Source organism: Apodemus sylvaticus, chromosome 9, assembly GCF_947179515.1.
Source record: "Apodemus sylvaticus chromosome 9, mApoSyl1.1, whole genome shotgun sequence".
NCBI classification, from domain to species: domain Eukaryota; kingdom Metazoa; phylum Chordata; class Mammalia; order Rodentia; family Muridae; genus Apodemus; species Apodemus sylvaticus.
The window spans coordinates 105,695,266-105,715,118 of record NC_067480.1 but is presented as its reverse complement, the minus strand read 5'-3'; the positions used below and the strand labels follow the sequence as shown (position 1 = coordinate 105,715,118).

Here is a 19,853-nt window from a genome sequence, read left to right as displayed (position 1 = left end):
CGCTGGTGACAGATGGCAAAGTCACTGCTATCCGTGAGAGTCCCCTTTCACCCACTGTCACCTGCGCTCCTGTTGTAACAAACAATGTAGGTTTCCACCTTCTGTGGTTTATGAGTTTTTACTCACTTGGTGCAGAGGGAGGGGCACCTGCACTGGAGTGGCCTTGCCCTCACCCCTGCCTAAATATGATGAAAGTTGTCATGCCTGGGAGGACTATGTCACCACAGACCACAGCACACAATGACCTTTTCAGGGTTTATTCATCTGCTAATGTTCAGTCTCCATCTAGACAAAGACAATTAGAAGACAACCAGTTGCTTTTCCATGATCAATTCCATATGAATAACCAAAAGATTCCTCCTCAATGCTTTTTTATTTTTTAATAAGAAGCTATAAATAAATAAAGCTTTAAAGCTCCTGGGTTCAAGTGGAACAGTTCCAGTTCAGGTGCGTTGGCTGGACAGTTCTGTGGTCCCTGCCTCCCGCTGTAGGAGGGGGGTGTCTGCAGGGCTGCAGGGCGCCTCGGGACTGAGTTATTAGCTTGTTGTATTTGCATGGCCTTTCAGCCCCTGGAGGCAGAGTCCTCGGAGCTGAGGGGTGGGGAAGCACCCTGTTCTGATGCTGTATCAGGAAGCTGTGCCCCGAAGCTGGTAGCCTGAGCCTTAGGCAGGGGTGGACAGTTGAGGGACTGAGGACACCTCAATCTGGCGCTGGCCTGAGATGGGAGGGAATATTTTTCAAATGCAGCAAAGATTGAGAAGAAACCCGTGCTTCCGTGTGAGTCAGGATGGAGAGAGCATACGTTAAAACATATATGTATAGAACAGAGCCTATGTTCAGGTTGTGCACACAGAAGGTTGTGAAGGGGCGGGGTTATGTGGACCTGGGGTACTTCCTGCCAGAAGCAGCAGAAACCAACATGACCTGTAAAAGATCCCAGGGTTCCCTAAAATGCCTCGGGCTCTCCGCAGATATATATTCACTCTAAACTGGGCCTCTAAACCAATTCTTCTCAGTGACCTTGACCTAACTCATCTTGCTATGCACCTCCTCAGAGTGATCGACCACCATAAAGGTGGCCCTAAACAGGGCGGGACTGTGCATATCCGAACTTTTCTTGCCCACAGACCCTAAAGTCAAGTGCCTGAGGGCTGGCCTTATACCACACACATGTGAAGACTAAGCCAAACATCTGGAATATTGCTGTGCTACATACGGCCCCCACCCTTGTCTGTGGTGACTCCTCCTTCCTAGCCTGAGTGTTGAGACAGGAGCAGGGATAGGGCCCTGCCCTGCCTCAGGGTCAGCTCACAACCCTTGGCTGCATGCTTATAGACTCTGGAAAAGCCATGACACCCCCACTAAGGGCCTGCCAGGGCCTCTTAAAGAACGTAAGGGATAGGGCACTAGGTAAGTGCTTAAAAAACCCGATATGCAACATGGCTTCTAGTACGGTCCCTGGCTGGCTCATGGGGCTGCTGAAAATAGCTGGGTCATACTTTGTGAAGGGTAAAAAGATGTAAGGAGAGCCAGGGTGGGGAGGGTTATGCAGGCGGGTCCCGGAAAGGACACCCAGAGCGATTTCTTACAACCCTAGCGGAGAATGGGAAAATCCCCATCCTGGCCATCCAGTACCAGCTCAGGCTGATGTGGCCCCGCATCCCAGTCAAAGGATGCTTTTATGCATGGGACTGAAAGAGCTGCTGGTATGGTAGGAACACTGGCACACAAGCCCTTGTATAAATGGTTCAGTGATGGGGGAGGGGCAGTGCATCGGAAAGCATAGGGATTGGGGGTCGGGTGGGGGGGCTCTTGGTGTCCATCCCTTTCCTGCTTGAACCTGGTTCCCCCAAAGCCAGGATACACCGAGGATTCTGGTCACGCCCCAGAGAGTGCAGTGGCCAGATGCCAGACTTGAGTGTTCTCTGCCACAGCTGGGGCTGACCCTGACCTTGAAAGCAGCTTTGAGAGGCGGGGGCTAGGGCGCACTCCAATTCTGAGATATGCTTGAATTCTCAAAGGAAAGGGCTCCCCAAGATTAGGGTCCCCAGAGGCCAAGGAGCTTCAACCAAGCTATTAGGAGCTAGTAACATGTTCCTAGAGGGCTGGTCATTGGGGGCCAGTGCGTGCATAGTAGGTGTGGGAGTCTCAGCTGAGCAGACACGTCCCCTCGCCAGTCTTTTCAAATCGTTGTCAGTTTTAACTATGACACAGGGGCCAGGAGAACAGGGAGGCCATCTGCCCCAGAGGTCTCACCCTGCCCCATCAAGGAATAGGGCATCCTACTAGCCCGGTTCCCGCTGCACCAAACAGGAAGAACTGTTGGCCCCCAGTTCTTTCCCTGTTAAATCTTGCCCATCACACTCTGCCCCTGGCACTACTACCACTTCTCAATGATATGGCTCATGTAGTCCTCGGTGGGCACGCGGCCTGGCTCTTCCGCGTCCTCCCGTGGTAGCGCTTCTTTGGAGCGATGCAGGAGGCGCTCTTCGCGATTGCGCAGGCGCTGCTCCCTGCGCTCCAGCTGTCTCTTGTACTGGTACCGCTGCTGGAAGAGGTCCTTGGCATAGTCATACAGCTGCATGTCCAGGTCGTTGAGCTCCTCGATGTGCCGGATAGTGTCCTCATCCACCTCCACGCCGCCCGCCCGCGTGCTGTTGTACTGCATGAAGGGCCGGATGAACTTGAGGTTGAACGTCCGCTCAAATAGGTACTGCGTCTTGCGTTGGAACTCAGTGAGGCCGAAGAAGGCCATGCCGCGCAGGTTCTTCTTGGCGCTCTCCAGCAGCAACTGGGCCCGCTTGCTCTCGGGGATGAAGGACAGGTTGTAGCAGCCCACCAGGCTGAGGTCAGCCAGCATGCGCACCTGCCGGTTGTTGGCCAGGTTGTAGGGGCAATCCATGAACTCCTGCAATGTGCAGCCCGACCAGTCTGTGCCCTCGTAGCAGGGCGGCAGCTCCTCTGGGGTAGGTGTGCGCCCATCACACATGTGCAAGGAGGTCTTCCACGTGGCCCCGCGCTGTACATGTCGCCACTCACTCAGGTAGCGGGATACGGGGTCTCGCAGCAGGGTGATGTAGTAGAACTTCCTACAATGAGAACGGGGAAGAGGTCAGTACTATTAGAAAGGGGACAGAACTGCGCCCACTGTGGCGACTGTAGCTCTTTCCCATGGAGCCCGGGGCACATGACATCAAGCCGACTTCAGCTGTAGCACAAGTTGTCAGTTCTGCCAGTCATTTCTGAGGAGAAAACCCTGGTCTGAGGGATGGAGCCCATCAAGGGCATGTCTTACGGGGGTGGGGGTGGGGTGGGGGTCAGAATGGTGTCTTGTAGTGCCTTGGCTTCCATTCCCTCTTGCTCCAATCCCCAACTCAAGCAGGAACAATCTGACTATATCCTGCTGGGAGAACCAGGCTGTTAAACTAAACCCACAAAGGTCAGAACTAGAGCACAGATCCGTAGGTGGAGGAGGGTGACCTCAGTTTCTCCTCTTCTGTACAGCACAGACCCAGGGTGATGGAATGTCTCTCCTGAGCACATTCTGATGGTGGGTTTGAGGACATCAGGGCACTGTAGGCAGATGGGTAAAACATGGCGCTCCCTCCCTTCCCAGACAGTGAAAAGAAGCACACCTAGGTTTGCCCGGCTAAGGTCTTGTTGAGTTTCTGACTTCTCCATTCCCTACTGTGTGGGTCCCACCAGCAGGTACCCTGCTGATATGTCTTAGTGGGAGAATGAAGAGACCCCAGCAGCTGCCACGTACATCCTTAAAGCCACAGCAATGATGACAGTTCTGACAAAAGCTATCTGGCTCTTTGCGTAGATACTCAGGGCAGCTCTTGGCCTGCCAGGGTCCTGTCTGGTCTGGTCCTTGGTGCTCCTATGGGTTGGCTGATTCAGGCCATGTTCTAGAAGGTTCCCAGGATGGAGAACATCCGGATACTCAAGGGGGGGATTGGTGGTTTCTCTCAGTAGGTCAGATGGTAGCTGTACCCCTCAAAGGCTGAAGCAGAATGGGGCCCATATGGCCTGTGCCTGGGACCTATATACCTTGGTGACATGTTGTGTGGTGGCCTTTGCCCTTCGGAAGTATTTTGTGTCCTTAGCTTGGCACAGGGAGTGGCATTATTAGGAGGTGTGGCTTTGTTGGTATAGGTATGACCTGGCTGGAGTTGGTGTGTCACTGTGGGTGGGCATGGACTTCAAGACCCTACTTCTGCTGGGCGGTGGTGTACACCTGTAATTCCAATACTCGGAGAGGCAGAGGCAGGTGGATTTCTGAGTTTGAGGCCAGCCTGGTCTACAGAGTGAGTTCCAGGACAGCCAGGGCTACACAGAGAAACCCTGTCTCGAAAAAAAAAAAAATCCAAACAACAACAACAACAACAACAACACCCTACTCCTAGCTTCCTGGAAGTCAGTATTCTGCTAGCAGCCTTCAGATGAAGATGTAGCACTCTCAGCTCTGCCTGCACCATGCCTGCCTGGATGCTGCCATGTTCCTGCCTTGAAGATACTGGACTGAACCTCTGAACCCGTAAGTCGGCCCAATTAAATGTTGTCCTTATGTGCTGGAGAGATGGTTCAGTGGTTAAGAGCACCAACTGCTCTTTTGAAGGTTCTGAGTTCAAATCCCAGCAACCACATGGTAGCTCACAACCATTCGTAGTGAGATCTGACGCCCTCTTCTGGAGTGTCTGAAGATAGCAACAGCGTACTTACATGTAATAAATAAATAAATAAATACATAAATACATAAATAAATAAATCTTTAAAAAAATGTTGTCCTTATAAGAGTTGCCTTGTGACAATGTACTTACATATCATAAATAAATGAATAAATCTTAAAAAAAAAATCTTGTCCTTATACGAGTTGCCTTGGTCATGGTGTCTGTTCACCTAAGACAGTGTCAGATGCCCATCAGTACCGAACAGATGTAACTCTAGGATCAGACATCTTAATAGGGCTGCCTTCCTCCGTGGGGTGAGCTCTGTGCAGCTGACAGCCAGCAGCCCAGGTCTAAGTTCCCTCACCTCAAGAATCTGGCATGCCCCATCTCATGGCTCATGACACCCTAACTTCAGCAACAGGCCAGGTACCCTGACAGTTCACCATACTGTCTAACTTCCTGTAAAGCACCAGGCCTCCTGACTACATGGTCACTTGGCTTATCAAACAGACTGGAATCAGAAGCCAGGTTTGCCCACAGATAAAACTCCAATTCCAGGAGATCTGAGGTACTTTTCTGGCTTTCTCAGTTACCCACACACAGACACACACAGAGACACACACACACACACACACACCAAAATAAATCTTAAAAGAAAACCCCAAGGTAGCATATTCAGTGATAGGTGTTCATGTTGAAATCGTTTATAATTTCATTGCACTGAGATGGTATAGTTGGAAATTCAAGATAAGAGGCTAGAGCTGGTGTGTTCTGAGGGTGGAGGCCCCTTCACTTGTGGAGGTCACACCTTCCTTTGGGATGGGCTTAGGGCAGCGATGGTCTAGGCCTTCAGTGCTGTGAGTTAGTTATTTAACACTGGCATTATACAAGTTCTTATATGCACCAAGCACTTCAGAAAAAAGGAAACGGAGGGTTGAGAGAGGTGGCTCAGTGGTGAGGAATACTTGCTGCTCTTGCAGAGGAACTGACACCTCCTGGTATGTCCTGGCTGCCAACCCTCTCTAACTCTAGCTCTAGGCTCTCTGACTCCCTCCTCTGGCATTATTGGGCACCCATACATAAATAGAATCTTTCTGACAAAAGGGAACAGGGGCTAGAGAGATGGCTCAGTGGTTAGGAGTATTCACTGCTCTTCCAGAGTACTGGGACTTCATTCCCAGGATCCACTCAGGTGGAGACTTCTTCCGACAGCACCCCCTCCAACCCCCACCTTGCCATCTGGCATCTGGTGGGCGATAGCTGATGGTGGGCTTGAAGGGGAAATGGAAATAGCAAGCTTTAACATCAATACTCATGATAAGCGAGCTGACTCAGGACATATTAAGGCACAGGAATAAGAACACAGAACCAGGAGCCTCCGCCCCGATCTGAGATGACAGAGCTAACCTACCCTGCCAACGTCTGCTTGTGTGAACCTGCCTGTCCCTTCCTCTTTTCTGAAAGAGGTATATATGTCTGCTCTACCACCACCCATATCTGCTGAGACTGCAAGTTCTTCAAACTAGAAACCTGCGAGTCTCAGCTTCTGTAAACTCACTTAGCTCTGGAAGGAAAGAAAAATCACCTTTGGGAAAATCATGAAGGATCACTCTGGAATGGTCATCTAGATAAGACGATGACAATGATGCCCATCGCTGTTTAAGCTATTAAATGCCTCTGATCGAGGCTGGGTCTCTTGCTGAAACAGTGAGAGGCTACAAGTGTGTGCTAATTAGGGTTTCTGCCCTCTATCTCCAAGGACAGAATTTCTCACTGGGGAAGGTGAAGCTTCCTTAATAGACTCTGGGGTCAGATCCGCTATGTGAAGGCTATCCCCAGACCTCTAGAGAAATACTCAGTGACAGACATGTAATGGCAGTACCTGGCCTTTCTGACAGAGGCCATGCTAATACCTGTCTAGAGGTAATTCCTAACTGATACTTCCGAATTCTTTAGCCTGGACAGGGATATGGAAGTGCCAGCCCTGATGGGGGGGCGGGCGGTACCTGGGGTTGTGGGCAGCACTCTCAAATAGGACAGGGCTGAGAGTCTTCTTAGCAGACTGAGAACATACAGTTTCGACATCAGAAGGGCCAGTGGTGGAGGCCACACCCCAGAGTGCTTTCCTAGTTTGCAGGAAACCCAGGAGGGCTTGGCAGCTAGCTGGCTTATGAGTGAACTGCTTACCACACAATCACATGGATTCCAGTCTGGGTCCTAGCACCCACATAAAGGCTGAGCACGGTGGCACACACTATAATCCCAGCGTTATTGGGGAATGAGAGGAAGCTAGGTAGAAGCCGGGGCTTGAGAGACAGCTGGTTCGGACAGAGGCCCTATCTCAAACAGCACTGAGCTGGACTGTGACAGAGGAAGGCGTTTTGGCGTCCAGCACTGGCCTCCACATGTACCCACACAGCTGAGAACACCTGAAGGCCTGCACACACCATGGGGTGGCTGGAGAGGGCCCAGGGAAGAGGTTGGGTCAGGAACGGCCTGGAGGGTGGAACTCACCTCGCAGGCAGAGCGGACTTCAGGACTCCCTGATCATGGCTAATTCTGGTCCTGCAGACCGCAGCTCCCTATCAGTGCAGACATTTCCGGATCTCTCTCTTAGATTTTTTTAAAGACTGGGTTTTACTTTACTGTAAGTAGCCTTACTTACTTAAAGTAGCCCTGGCTGGCCTGGAACTTTCTAATATTGACCAGGCTGGTCTCCAACTCAGAGATCTGCCTGCCTACGAAATGCTGTGGCTAATGGAATGTACTAGCAGACCTGGCTTACTTATTTAATTGTGGCTGGCTTAATCATTTTAGCTCTCTCTCTCTCTCTCTCTCTGTGTGTGTGTGTGTGTGTGTGTGTGTACACTGGTTTGGTGGGTCCTACAATCACGTACCATATCAGGGCAAGGAAGGCACTGTCTTTTGGAGCCTCGTAAGTAAGTTAAAACCACCGGAGGGGCTGGCAACATGGCCTAGTGGGTAGAGACACTTGCTGCCAAGCCCACTGACTGGAGCTGGAGTCCCAGGAGCCCCACACGTCGACCTCTGACCTCTCCATTCCTTGCTGGCCTCCTGGCCAAGCCTCCCTGTAAGACCAACCAGAGGTCAAGATTTCAGCCATGGGTCCCAGAACTCTGAGACAAAGGCAGGTTTTTGTTTTTTGTTTATAAAACCAGCACCAGATCTGCTGTGGTACCCTGATCATAGAGAGGATGCTGCTATGCACAGCCAGGAGATGATACAACTTCGAGCTTTAATACATACATATTTTAAATATAGAGTCTCACTGTGTATACCAGGCTGGCCACGCCAAGTCTTAGCAGTCCCCCTGCCTCAGCTTTTTGAGTGTTGGGATTCTAGGTATGTACCACCAGGCCTGGTACAATTCAGTTCTTAAGCAAATAATATAGCACCTGTCTATTTGAGTGAGCAGATGCGGGGTGGGCAGGGGCTATCTTTCACCCTGCCTGCTGACACTGTATGCAGGGCCAAGCAGCCCTTCTTGGTGCCTGTGGGGCACCTAGCCCATCAGGTTTGAGTTGCTGTTAGTAGCAGTGTATGTTTTTCTCTCTAAATGCTGCATAGAAAATTCTGGTCTAAGGCCACTCCTCTGCTAATACCCAAAGAAAAGCAGTGGCTATTTCTGTTGAGTCACGGAGTCTGTTTCCAAAAATACTCAGGTTCAGGTCCAGGCCTTGTGACGTCAGGGGTCAGGTGCTGTGCAGGCAGAGGTGCAGGCAGGCCCTGCTCACGGCCTTCCTAGGAGCTCCTTCCCTTGAGCTCCCTCGGCCCTCAGGCGCCCAGAGCGGGCCGTGCCCAGAGCGGGCCGTGCCCACAGCAAACAGCAGAGTGGAATCCTTTCTTGGGCTGGAGTGAGAGTAGGTAACTGCGCCCTAGACGGCCCTCTGCAATCTGCTGACGCAGCCAGCTGAAGAAACAGGAAGTGGATACCCCGAGTTGTGGGTGGCTAGCCCAGCAGCAATCACTTGGACCCTTGGACAGCTCCAGCCTAAGCTGGCTTCTTAGAGAAAGCTCAAAAGGCAATAGAAATAAAGGAGTTATGTGCGCACATACTCTCCAGATGATAGCATCTGAGGGGAAGAAGCCCAGGAGGTGATTTGAATGGCTGGGTGACTAAGCCATCATCACAGTGTCCCCAGGGATGCTCTTCTTTGTCCTCGTCTCCTCCGGCTGGCTGGAGTGTGGGTGTGACTGCTGAGCGGGAATCTGTAGTCGACTCGCACCCTAAGCAGAAGCCCCACTTTCTGGCCACGTAAAGGCAGCAGGAAGAGCATGGGTCTCTGGTGTCTCCACGGCTGCCCTTTGACTGTGGCCAGCCTATGTCAGGCTCCTTTTCACATAGGTGTCTACCCCGTCTTTGTGTCTGACCTAGTCCACCTGCTGAGTCCCACACACTGAGGACCTTATACAGTGCGAGGATAGGCTCCTGGGTTCAGGGCTGCAGGGCCCCGGGGTTTTAACAATAGTCACATTTATTAATCTGGTGAGCTAGAAGGCCAGCCAGGTAAATGTGTCCATTTAGACTGTGTGCCTGGACAACTTCTTGAGAGATGCCCAGTTCATAGCCTGGGGTGGCAGTGCTTGTAACTCAGCTCTGAGCAAACCCAAACCCAACCACCACCGCCGCCACCGCTGCCACCACCACCACCACCGCCACCGCCACCACTACCACCACCACCACCACCACCACCACCACCACCACCACCACCACCGCAGTTGCCGCCACCACCACCGCTGCCACCACCACCACCATGGCCATCACCACCACTACAGGTGATTTCTGCTAAGGTACACTAGTTATAAGCTAGAGAGGGTCACGTGAAGGAGACTGAGCCAGCCCTGAAGGGAAAATGCAGCATCCCGGGTGAGTGACTTGAAATAGAAATTGGCGCTGCCCTAGGGGCCAGTGCACACAGCTTGGACACCTCTGCCATGCCGTGAGCTCTTAGACAGGTTCCCCTGACCCCATCCCATCCTAGAGCCCAAGGGTAGATAGCCAGGGGCAGGAATCCTGATAGCTTCTTGTTAGAAAGAGAAGATGCTTGGTGCTTGGGAGACATGGGCTCAGGGGGTGCTGTTGGACCTCCCTGTGTCCTTGTTTCCTGGGAAAGTCAGATGGATTGGGGTGGAGAAAAGGCTGTGGTGTGAGCCCCACTCACTGACACTGCCCCACCCCTTCCCAACTCGCCATAAAGTCCAGGTCATCTCAGGGTACAGCACCCACTACTCAGCAAGGTATTTAAGTATCTAAGCACTAAGGCCCCAGACCAACAGGCCGTGGTCTTTGACACACAAGGAACCTCCTGATGGTTTTTTGGGTTCTTTTGGAAGTGGGGTCTTATGAAGCCGTGGTTGGCCTTAGTCTCTTATGTAGCCAAGAAAAACCTCATTTCCTTACGTACAGCTGAAAACTGAACCCAGGGCCTCTTGCATGCTGGGTGAGCACTCAGGCAAATGAGTCACATCCTCAGCTCCACTGGATTTTACTTCCGGGTCACTTTTCTGGCAAAATCCCTAACTGTTTATTTTAAACCCAGAGCTTGGCTCCAGGCCCCCAGCAGTGAGGTCCCCCCTTTTGCCTGTGAAATGGGGACATGGGTCTCCCCGCTGCTTTCTACACCGATGGGGCAAAGCTAACAAAGCCCTGGTGCCTCTTAGTGACCCCGCCCAGGGCTGTGAGCCTGAAGGAATCTGCCGGCATGGGAAACTGCAGGTCTGTCACCGCAGTCCTGCCTAACTGCTTAGGCCTGGGTAGGGCTCTGACCCTTAGGTTAAGAGCATATAGGCCTCTGCCTCTCCGCAGGGCAGTTCCTCTGGTGATGGACTGCTCACACCCCCCCAGGTGTGGTCTGTGTCCTGGTGGCCCAACAGTTACTGTGTTCCTATAACTTCAGAAGCAGGAGAGGCCCCCAGAGGAGGTGGCTCCTGGTCCAGGTCTCTAAAGTAAAGTGGTGGCCTTCAGTGGCCATATTCACAATCAGAACTGTGCAAGGGCTGACAGTTGGGCGTCCTGAGCCTCACTCCTATGACCAGTCAGCAGGGTGGACTCCTGGCTGGGGTGCAGGTGCTGGGGTTGTGTCAAGAGGCCTCTAACCCTCTTAATGAAGTCCTGGGGATCCCTCGCCTGCTCCCTGGGCTCAGAGGCAACCTCTTCAGCAGAATCAGCTCTTACTGCATGCCCTAAGGCTCTGGGAAGCATACGTATAGAAATGGCAGATCAGACACACTGGTAAGAACCCCACTTCCTAGGCTGACAATTGGCAGGGTACAGAGGCTCCTCACCTACAGAAAACTTAGCCTGAATCAGATGGACAGGGGCTTGTGGTCTGCCCCGTGCCCACCCCTGTGCTGACCCCCAAGACAGCCTAGCAACCTCATCCCGAGGACTTAGTCTCTCTCAGCCAGCCAGGCCCACAGCCGTCCTTCCTGCCTGGCCTGGGCCTTCCTGCAGACTTGTATGGCTAAGCCTTCAGCTGGGTGGTTGGAGGGCTCAGGCATGCTTTGGGGCCTGTACCCATGGCCGCCGGCATTGATACTCTACCCTGGAGTCCTCCCCATCTGTCCCCAGCCACACTTGGCTCCACGTCACTGCTAGCTGCCTTGTACACAGGAGGTGCTCACCCAGCCTGTGCACTGAGGTCTCCTCTCAAAGCCTTGGACATCCCAGTGTCTACACCTCAGAGAAGCTGTGACTTTCCTGGGGTACAGCCAGGACATGTAAGATGTAGCTAGACCTTCCATCACCAACCCCTTCTTTGGCCATTGGTGCTCTGGTCAAGTGGGCTCCTGTACTGCTCTGAGCCTCTGAATATTTACATCATCAAACCTATTCCTGGTCTCCAGATCCCCCAAAATGTGTCCTGAGAGGGTACCGACTGCTTGCTCCAGTTAACCCAGTCACTAGACTCAGGACCTAGGGCCACTCTCCTGAGGACACGGGCTCAGAAAGCAGAGCATGGGAGCTGGGGGATGGGCAGAGGGAAACACATGACGGAACTCATAATCTTCCAGAGATGGGCGGCGGGGACAGGTGAGCCCTTGAAGAAGCTCATGGGCCAGCGAGTCTAGAAGGACCAGACGCAGCTGAGTCCTGGGGCGGGCCCCTTAAGGAGCTCTGCCCTCCCAGCTCTGGTTTGCAGATCCCTTTCCTATTTCAGAGGATTTGTAGAGTGATAGATACAAGGAGGATCCTGACAGGGGGGACAGGAAAGGCAGGACAGGATAGAGCTCTGTCGTGAACAAAATGAAATTCCTCATTCTTGTTCCAAAACACCAAACTCTTTAAAATAACCAAAGTGAGAAAGGCATCCTTACTTGGTGAGCTATAGGAAACCCTACTGCCCCCCAGCACTGGCAGCACCTAGTGGCCTAGTGGGAGTGTGGGAAATCTCTGCTCACTTTATAAATGAAGCTGGCTGCTTTACCACGAGGCCTGACTGCCCAAGAGCTGCACTCACAGAGGAACTGAGCTATGGTGTGGGTATCTGGACCACGTGCACCATCATCTCCAAAGTCCCTCTTCTCCCTAGGACAAGGCAGGGAGTCGTGGTTCCATCCTCAGGGAAGTGCAAGCTATTTCAAAGTTCCTAGAGCCCTGTAGATCCCATGAGATTCAGACAAAAGCCCAGGAGGAGAGCTCAGAGCTGCCCCCTGGCCCAACTTGTGTGCTGACTGGGCATGCGGAGGCACGGGTGATGCCCCTTCCCCATAACTCACTTCCTGGTTACCTGATGGAACTGCTCCAGCCCTTCACTATGAGATACCAAGCTCCCTACTGAGGCTGAGAGGACTGGGCTGGGCCTGGGATACTAGGCCCATGAATAGTTTGAACCTGGCTGGTATTGGTATGGCTGTATGGCTAAAGGGAGGGAGGAGGCCCTATCACAACGCCTTCAAGCAGGACAGGCCATAAAGCCAGATCTGTGAGAGCTACCAGCTCTCTTGAGGGAAGAGGGGATGAGTGGCTGGGTTTAGGGGCTCTCCCTTACTGTGACACCCTAAACAGTGAGTGTTCTGCTTGCATCCTCCAGCATGTGGGTGGGGCTTTGTTTGGGCATCTGTCTGAGGCAGGGCTCCAGTGAGTGGGACTCTCTAGTGAGAAGAGAGGCTGCCTGGGGCCTCGTGCCAGGGAGAGGGGAGTAGGAGAGGCCTGCTGTACCTCATTCATATTTCACGCCCACCTGCCTGGCACTTTCTGGCTCCTGATACCAGGCAGGCAAGATGTGGCTTCTGCCTACCTGCATGCATGCACTCATACTCTGAGGTCAAGAGAAGGTGACAGAACTCTGGTTTTTTGCTGGGTATGTGCAGGAAGGAGGTGGGCTTGGACCTGCTCACTCAGTCTGAGACCTGCCTCCAGAGCTGGGTTGCTCTCTGTTGGAGCTGAGATCTGGGGACAGGGGAGGAAGGGCAAAGCCCTTTTGGTCTCCTCGCCTCTGTGGGGGTGGGTGTTCAGAACGCATACTGTTCTTTCTCTCATCGCCTGCAGCTGGCTTCTGCCCTCCTCCCCCACGAATATCAGGCCAAAGAGGGGAAACAGAGGCCTCTGAGGCGTGCCAGGCTTTGCCAGTGTGTGCAGTATGTGTACTTGGCTGGGCCGAGGCATCCAGAACCAGTCCCTGTCTGCTGCAGCCACTGCAGCCACTGGGCACCGGGATGTGCCCAGCTCTGGTTATCTGTGCCAGGCATGGTGCTACCTACACGCAGCCATAACCACGCAAAACAACATGCAGTGCTGCCACAGCTTGCCAGGAACAGCCCTGGCAGGACTGGAAGTGCACCGTGCTCACAAGCCAGAGTCAATGACATGCTGTACCTAGAGATTACATGGCAGTAGGGGGGCATGGGCTGGAAACTCTGTTAGTGCCCTGGGTAGATTTTTCTTTTCCTTGTATTTTTCCATTTTTTTTTAATAACCAAAGAAACAAACAAAAAGAAATGAATACAATCTAAAGTGACTCCACAAAGTTGATACAAACACACACACACACACACACACACACCACTGCCAAATATACATACAATGAATTAAACATGAAAAATAGATACTATGTCCAACCCACCACCACCATGACCAAATATACATACATACAATGAATTAAACATGAAAAATAGATACTATGTCCAAAGGCGGTAAGCTACTCTGTGTCTTTCTGTATCTCTGTAACTTTCCTGGGGTTAGGAAGTCCAGGGATCCGTGCTCCCTGCGCTGGGAATGCAGAACTATGCTACCCGTGCCTACCTTGTCATGTGGATGCTGTACTGGCTGGTTCTGTGTGTCAACTTGACACAAGCTGGGGTTATCAAAGAGAAAGGAGCTTCCCTTAAGGAAATGTCTCCATGAGATCCAGCTGAAAGGCATTTTCTCAATTAGTGATCAAAGGGGGAGGGCCTAGCCCATTGTGGGAGGTGGTCCCTGGGCAGGTGGTCCTGGGTTCTATAAGAAAGCAAGCTGAGCAAGCCAGGGAGCAGCACCTCCGTGGCCTCTGCATCAGCTCCTGCCTCAGGTTCCTGCCCTGTGTGAGTTCCTGTCCTGACTTCCTTTGGTTATGAACTATAATGTTGAAGTGTGAGCTGAATAAACCCTTTCCTTCCCAACTTGCTTCTTGGTCATGATGTTTGTGCAGGAATACAAACCTTGACTAAGACAGATGCTGAGGGCCAGAACCCACTCACGCAGGCCCCAAGGCTGTGCTGTGAGCACTTTCTGATTTGGTATTTTTCCAAATAAGAAAAATGTGGGGGACATTCCTACAAAAATGCCAACTTAGATTACCCAATGTTTAGGTGCCGTCTACTAGACAGGAAAGGAGATGTCAATGCTCTTTGGGGCATATTACAACGCCAACAGAAGTGTAATGTTAAAACTCAGACAAACCAAGAGAGGACACCACAGTCGATTTCATCACAGTCCAGATGTCAAGCGTCTGGAACAAAACTAATCTACTCATCTCCGAGAACGTGCTGACACTGTACTGCGGCCAGGGCCAGGTTCTAACACGTGCACATTGGTTACTTTTTTGTTGCTGTGACAAATACCCAACAAAATCAACTAAGGAAGGAGGGTTTATTCCGGTTCACAGTCTGTCACCATCACAGTGACAAAGGCATGGTAGCCCACGTCACACCGCAGAGGTGGATACTGCCCAGCCCCCTTTGTTCTGTCTGTTATTCTAGGACCTGGGCTTATGGGATGGTGCCAACCACAAGGAGCACGTGTCTTTCCCACCTCAACCAACCTAATCTAGACAGTCCCCCACAGACACGCACAACAGCTCGTTTCCACGGAGATTCTAAATCAACAACTTGACAATCAAGATTAAGTATTACACCCGGCGTGCAAGATGATCCGCAGTAAGAAAACTCCCCCATGGTGGGCTCTGCACTCAGCGGATTATAGATCTCAATAGGCATCAGGAACATTTGCTAAAATGGAATGCCTCTTCAGTTTTTAAGGCCCCCAGGAAAGCAGGAATATAGATTCCTCATCATGCAAGAATTCCTCAAACACGGGTCAAACATGACCATAACCCCACATTAACTCTCTGCTGATGTGCGGTGATACAGAATTCAGGAACACCACTGCCCAGGGCCCCTCCTAAGGGCAGACATTCCTGGGAAGCAGGAAGAAGCCCTACTACAAGAAGGACAACTCCCCTCCCTGCCATCCTTGCCTTGGGTCCTGGCCGCTAAGGGGTGGATGTGTTCACAGAGAATGCATCCTAGAGGCTAGGGGTGGAAGTGGGTGGGTAGCGGCCTTCTTACCCCTCTCCTCCTTGTGCTGGCCTGGCCTCTTGAGTACCAGTGAGCTCAGCAGTGCGTCAGTCAGGGCCCGGTTCAACACCCTCAGGGAGGCTTTGGCTGTGACATGGGGCCTTGGGGCCTCTGGGAGCCAGTGCCCTGCCTGCAGGAGGATAGACCTCTTATAGGAGCAATGTTGTATGTCCTGTCTATAGCATGTTGATTCTTGTGTGTATGTGTGTGTCAGAGGGCAGTCAGTTCTCTCCACCTGGGTCCCGGGGACTGAGTTTAAACCACTAGGCTTTCCAGCCAGCACCATTACCCAGTGAGCCATCTCACTAGCCCAAGACAGGGTGTTTAAGGGCATGCATGTGGGCAAGGCTGGGCCTTTCCGATTCCTCTGCTGCCTTCCTCTGTTTTTGTGGGAGGGCTGGAGATAGACATGGGACAGGGCCGGCCTCGTAGCTTAGCTGTGTACCCAATTACTTCTGCCTGAGGACATACTTAGTTGGCTTCTAAGGTGTTCTCAGTCCTCCTCCCCTGCCCAACTCTGGCCTGGGCAGTACCACAAAGTCCTCTCCCAAGCTCCTAAACCCCAGGGAGGGTGTGGAAGGCAGTGTAGCCCAGAAGGCCTTAAAGTATTTTGAGAAGTCAGGCGTATGCCAGGCTGGGGCAGTCCCCACAAGGCAAGGGTTAACAGGGAGCAGCTAGAACAGGGAAGTGGGAGGCAGAGCAAGCACAATAGGGGCCTGGCCCAGCCAGCGCCCAGGCCCTCCTCCTGCACTAAGACAGGCCAAGAGGATCTCTAGAGGATCGTCCAGGCTGGCCTGGACAGGCACAGGCTTGGATGGCCCTGGGCCTCCATGGCTTTGACCTGCTCTGGCTGGGAGCAGCGAGGTTTCTGAAATGGCAGGAATGCTCTAAGCTTCTGGCTGATCTGTCTTCCAGACACGCCTGTCGGGGGTGGGCACGACCATACCCACCAGGGTAGGGACGCCAGGGTTTGAGGCTCCCTAAGAAAAAGGGGCCTTTCCCTTCCAGCAGCCTGGGACCACACTCCCTGGGAGTAGCTATGAGAGCTCACTTTAGGTAGGATGCTGGGGCCCTCAATGCCTAGGGGAAGTGAAGAGTTGAATGGGCAGATTGAGACACACGGTTGTGTTAATAATATGCAACAGCAGTCAAGGGGGCTTGGCTATCGTGTTAAGTATGGGGGAAGACAAGCAAAGGGGAGTGCTAGACCCCAGACTGGGATGAAATGGGCTAAAGACATGTGCCCCTGACATGGGGGGAGTGATTCAGAAGGGCAGTGGGAGGGGCAAGTGGTGTGGTGTCAGCTGACAGGCTCCCAGTGGAAACAAGGCTGGACTCAGCCAGGAGAAGCCTGAGACAGGAGGTGAGACTGAGGGCAGCTTGCAGCTGGGTGCTGTGGCCTAGTCCTTCATCTGTCCCTGTCACTACTGCTTCTCCTGTGTGTGTGTGTGTATATGTGTGTGTGGGGGGGAACGACATGTCCAGCAGCAGTGACAGTGTTAGCATGCTTCCTGGTAGGAAGAAGGCAGCAGGCAGATGCTGAGAGCCAGAGATGTGCACCCTGTAGCTGTGAGAGCAGAGTCTCGGCTATGCAGAGATGCGTGAGGTCTGGAGAAGGGGAGACTCTGCTCCCGTAGCAGGGCACCACAAGCCCCAGATTGCAGAGCGTGAGGCACCCAGTGTCCACCTCACTCAGCAAGAGCAGAGAGCTAGAGCTCCGGGTTCCTGTGCCATGCTGCGGCCACATGGTCCCACTAGTCCTCAGAGCTGTTTCAAGGGCAAAGGGCACACCCCTGGGAACACACAGACCCTTCTGCACCCTGAATTGGGCATAGGTGACACTGAGGCCACATGCCTCTTTGTGTAAAGAATGCCTCAACTTGGCCCTCTGAAGGGCTCTGGAAGGCAGGTCCCAGCTCTGTCATTGGGACACCACTAAAGCTCATGTTATTTCTCATTCTAATTAAATCTATATGACTATTATGGTGTGCATTTGTCTATGGTGTGTCTGTGCATGCCGTGGTGCATGTATAGAGGGCAAAGGGCAGCTCTGTGGAGTCTCATCTCTCTTCCCTGCCTGCACAGCGAGCATGTTTGCATGTTCCCTCTGCCTCCCAATTCCCACTTCTCTCTCTCTCCTTTAAAAAGCAGGGCCCCACAGATCACCCAGGGAAGCCCCTGGAGTCCTCGGTGCAGCTGTAGCCGCACCCCTCTGCACAGCCTCCACGGGGCCCACCCCAGCACTGCACATAGACGCTACAGCACACACCTCACCATGCTATTCTGAAGGCATCACAGGCCACACATGCCAGGGCTCCACCCCACACCTGTCTTCTGAGGGAGTGCTGCTCTCAGCCAGGGCCTGCTTCAGGGTGCACACAGCAGGCCGAGCTGTGCTGTTTTTCTTTCTCTGCTTTGTTTCTCTACTAGTCTGGCCCCATGGGGCCTGGGCAGAATGAGGCCTCAGCTAAGCCTCTGAGGTGAGGCTTGGCATGAAGCCCACTGGCCAACAATCCCAAAGCCACTCCCTAAAGCCGAGAGCCAATCACTGGCGGCGACTTTCTTCGGCAAGCACTGGGTCAGGGGTAGGGAGGCCCTGGGTGGTCAGAGCAGCAGAGGAAGAGCTGGAGAGGAGAAACCGGGTGAGCTGCTGTACCCTGAGGTCCCAGCCTCTGCATGTGTGCATCCTGGGCCTGTGAGCAGGGTGGGGCTGGGTGCAGAAAGACCAGAGCAGCAGAAAGCAGGCACCAGTTAGGTGTCAGATTCCCTTCCCTGACTTAAACCCTTTTTGTATTGTGACCAGCCTTGGCATGATGCTTTAAAGGAAACAAGAACTGACTAGCCAACACAAAGACACAGATGGACAGACAGACACAGACAGAGACACACACACACACACACACACACACAGAGTTTTCTCACATAGAAGAAAGAGCAGGACAACAAGAAGCGTGTAGAGGCTTGGATGGAGTGCTGTGACCATCACCCCTGCAGGGGCTCTAGGGTCCTCTGGGCTGGTGGAAGTTCCCACCCATAGGAGAGTGGCCTGCTGCTGAGCGTATTAAGTGCTCTGTACGGACTGCTGACTGCCCCGAACTGCTGTGAGCAGTGCTATTGGCTGGGTTAGAGACCCTGTGGAATCCAGGTCAGCAGCCCAGGACTGCTGCAGCCCAGGACTCAGGAGCCTCTCCAGCCCTTGGCCACCCTGCACAGGGCTTCCTGATAAACCAGGTCTCTGAAGCTTCAGAGACGACAACCAAGACAAGGACATGAGAGTGGGCTCAGGCTACCAGTATGGTCCACTAAATCCTCTACAGACCTGCGCATTGGCTTATGGGACTGTTAACAACCAGGTAGGGAGAGGAGAAACTGCCGGGAAAGGGCTAGGGCTATAGGGCATTAACAATAAAACAAAGACACCCTCTTGCCCATTCTAGTCGACATAATCCCAGAAATAGGCAAGAAAAAGAAATAAAAACCACCCAAACAGGAAGAGACTATGTAAAGTTATGCTTGCAGAGGAACTGTTTTATACACATAAGACCCCAAACAACGGGAGGGGAGAGAAAACTACAACTGATGAACTTGGCAATGTTGTAGGATATAAATTTAAAAGTCAGTTTTATATATGAGCAATAAACAATCTGAGCAGGAAATGAACAAAACAACTACGTTTACAGCCGCGTCGAGAGTAAGCTTAACCAAGGAGATGGAAGATTTGTGTCCCGAGAGCTGTAGCCCACGGAAGACGTGAAGACGGACATGGACAGAAGCGGCCGCTCATGCTGATGGATTAGAAGACCTAACCAGATCCACGGATCAGCAGATCCTTATACCGCTCGGAACTACAAAATGCTTTCTGGGTATATGGAGCTCATCTTAGAGTCTCATGGAAGAGATCTCAAATAACCAAAGCATGTCATAAAGAGCAAAGCTAAAGGACAAAATGCCAACACTTAACTAGAAAATGGTGGTAATCAAAACCAGTGGGACTGGCACAGAGACAGCCGTGGAACAGCAAGGAGTCCTTCAAAGAAGCGCTTGCATACATAGTATTTGCACATATTTCTCAGACACATGAACATACATATGAGCATACACACACAGAGACAGACAGACAGACAGACGCATGCACACACATACACAAACTCTTGCCCCCCCCCCCCATAACTTAATAAGGATGTTAAAGTCATTCTTAAGGAAAGCGATGAAGACCGAGGCAACCATTTCCTACAGAAAGAATTTGAAACCAATTGCTTGTGATGTTTTTGAATAGGAATGACCCCCATGGGCTCATGTGTTTGAATGCTTGGCCATGGGGAGTGGCATTATTAGGAGGAAACATAGCTTTGTTGGAGGAGGTGTGGCTTTGTTGGAGGAGGT

At 52.3% G+C, this 19,853-nt stretch overlaps 1 protein-coding gene across 1 annotated transcript in view; it reads right to left on the bottom strand.

The window, feature by feature from the left end:
- Positions 1-241: 241 nt before the first annotated feature.
- Hs6st1 (heparan sulfate 6-O-sulfotransferase 1) overlaps positions 242-19,853 on the bottom strand; it is a 37,833-nt gene continuing 18,221 nt past the window's right edge. Inside the window, exon 2 of the mRNA XM_052192937.1 lies at positions 242-3,089. Within this exon, the coding sequence (XP_052048897.1) occupies positions 2,381-3,089 (709 nt within the window). The 3' untranslated portion in view covers positions 242-2,380. The remainder of the gene's footprint in view (positions 3,090-19,853) is intronic.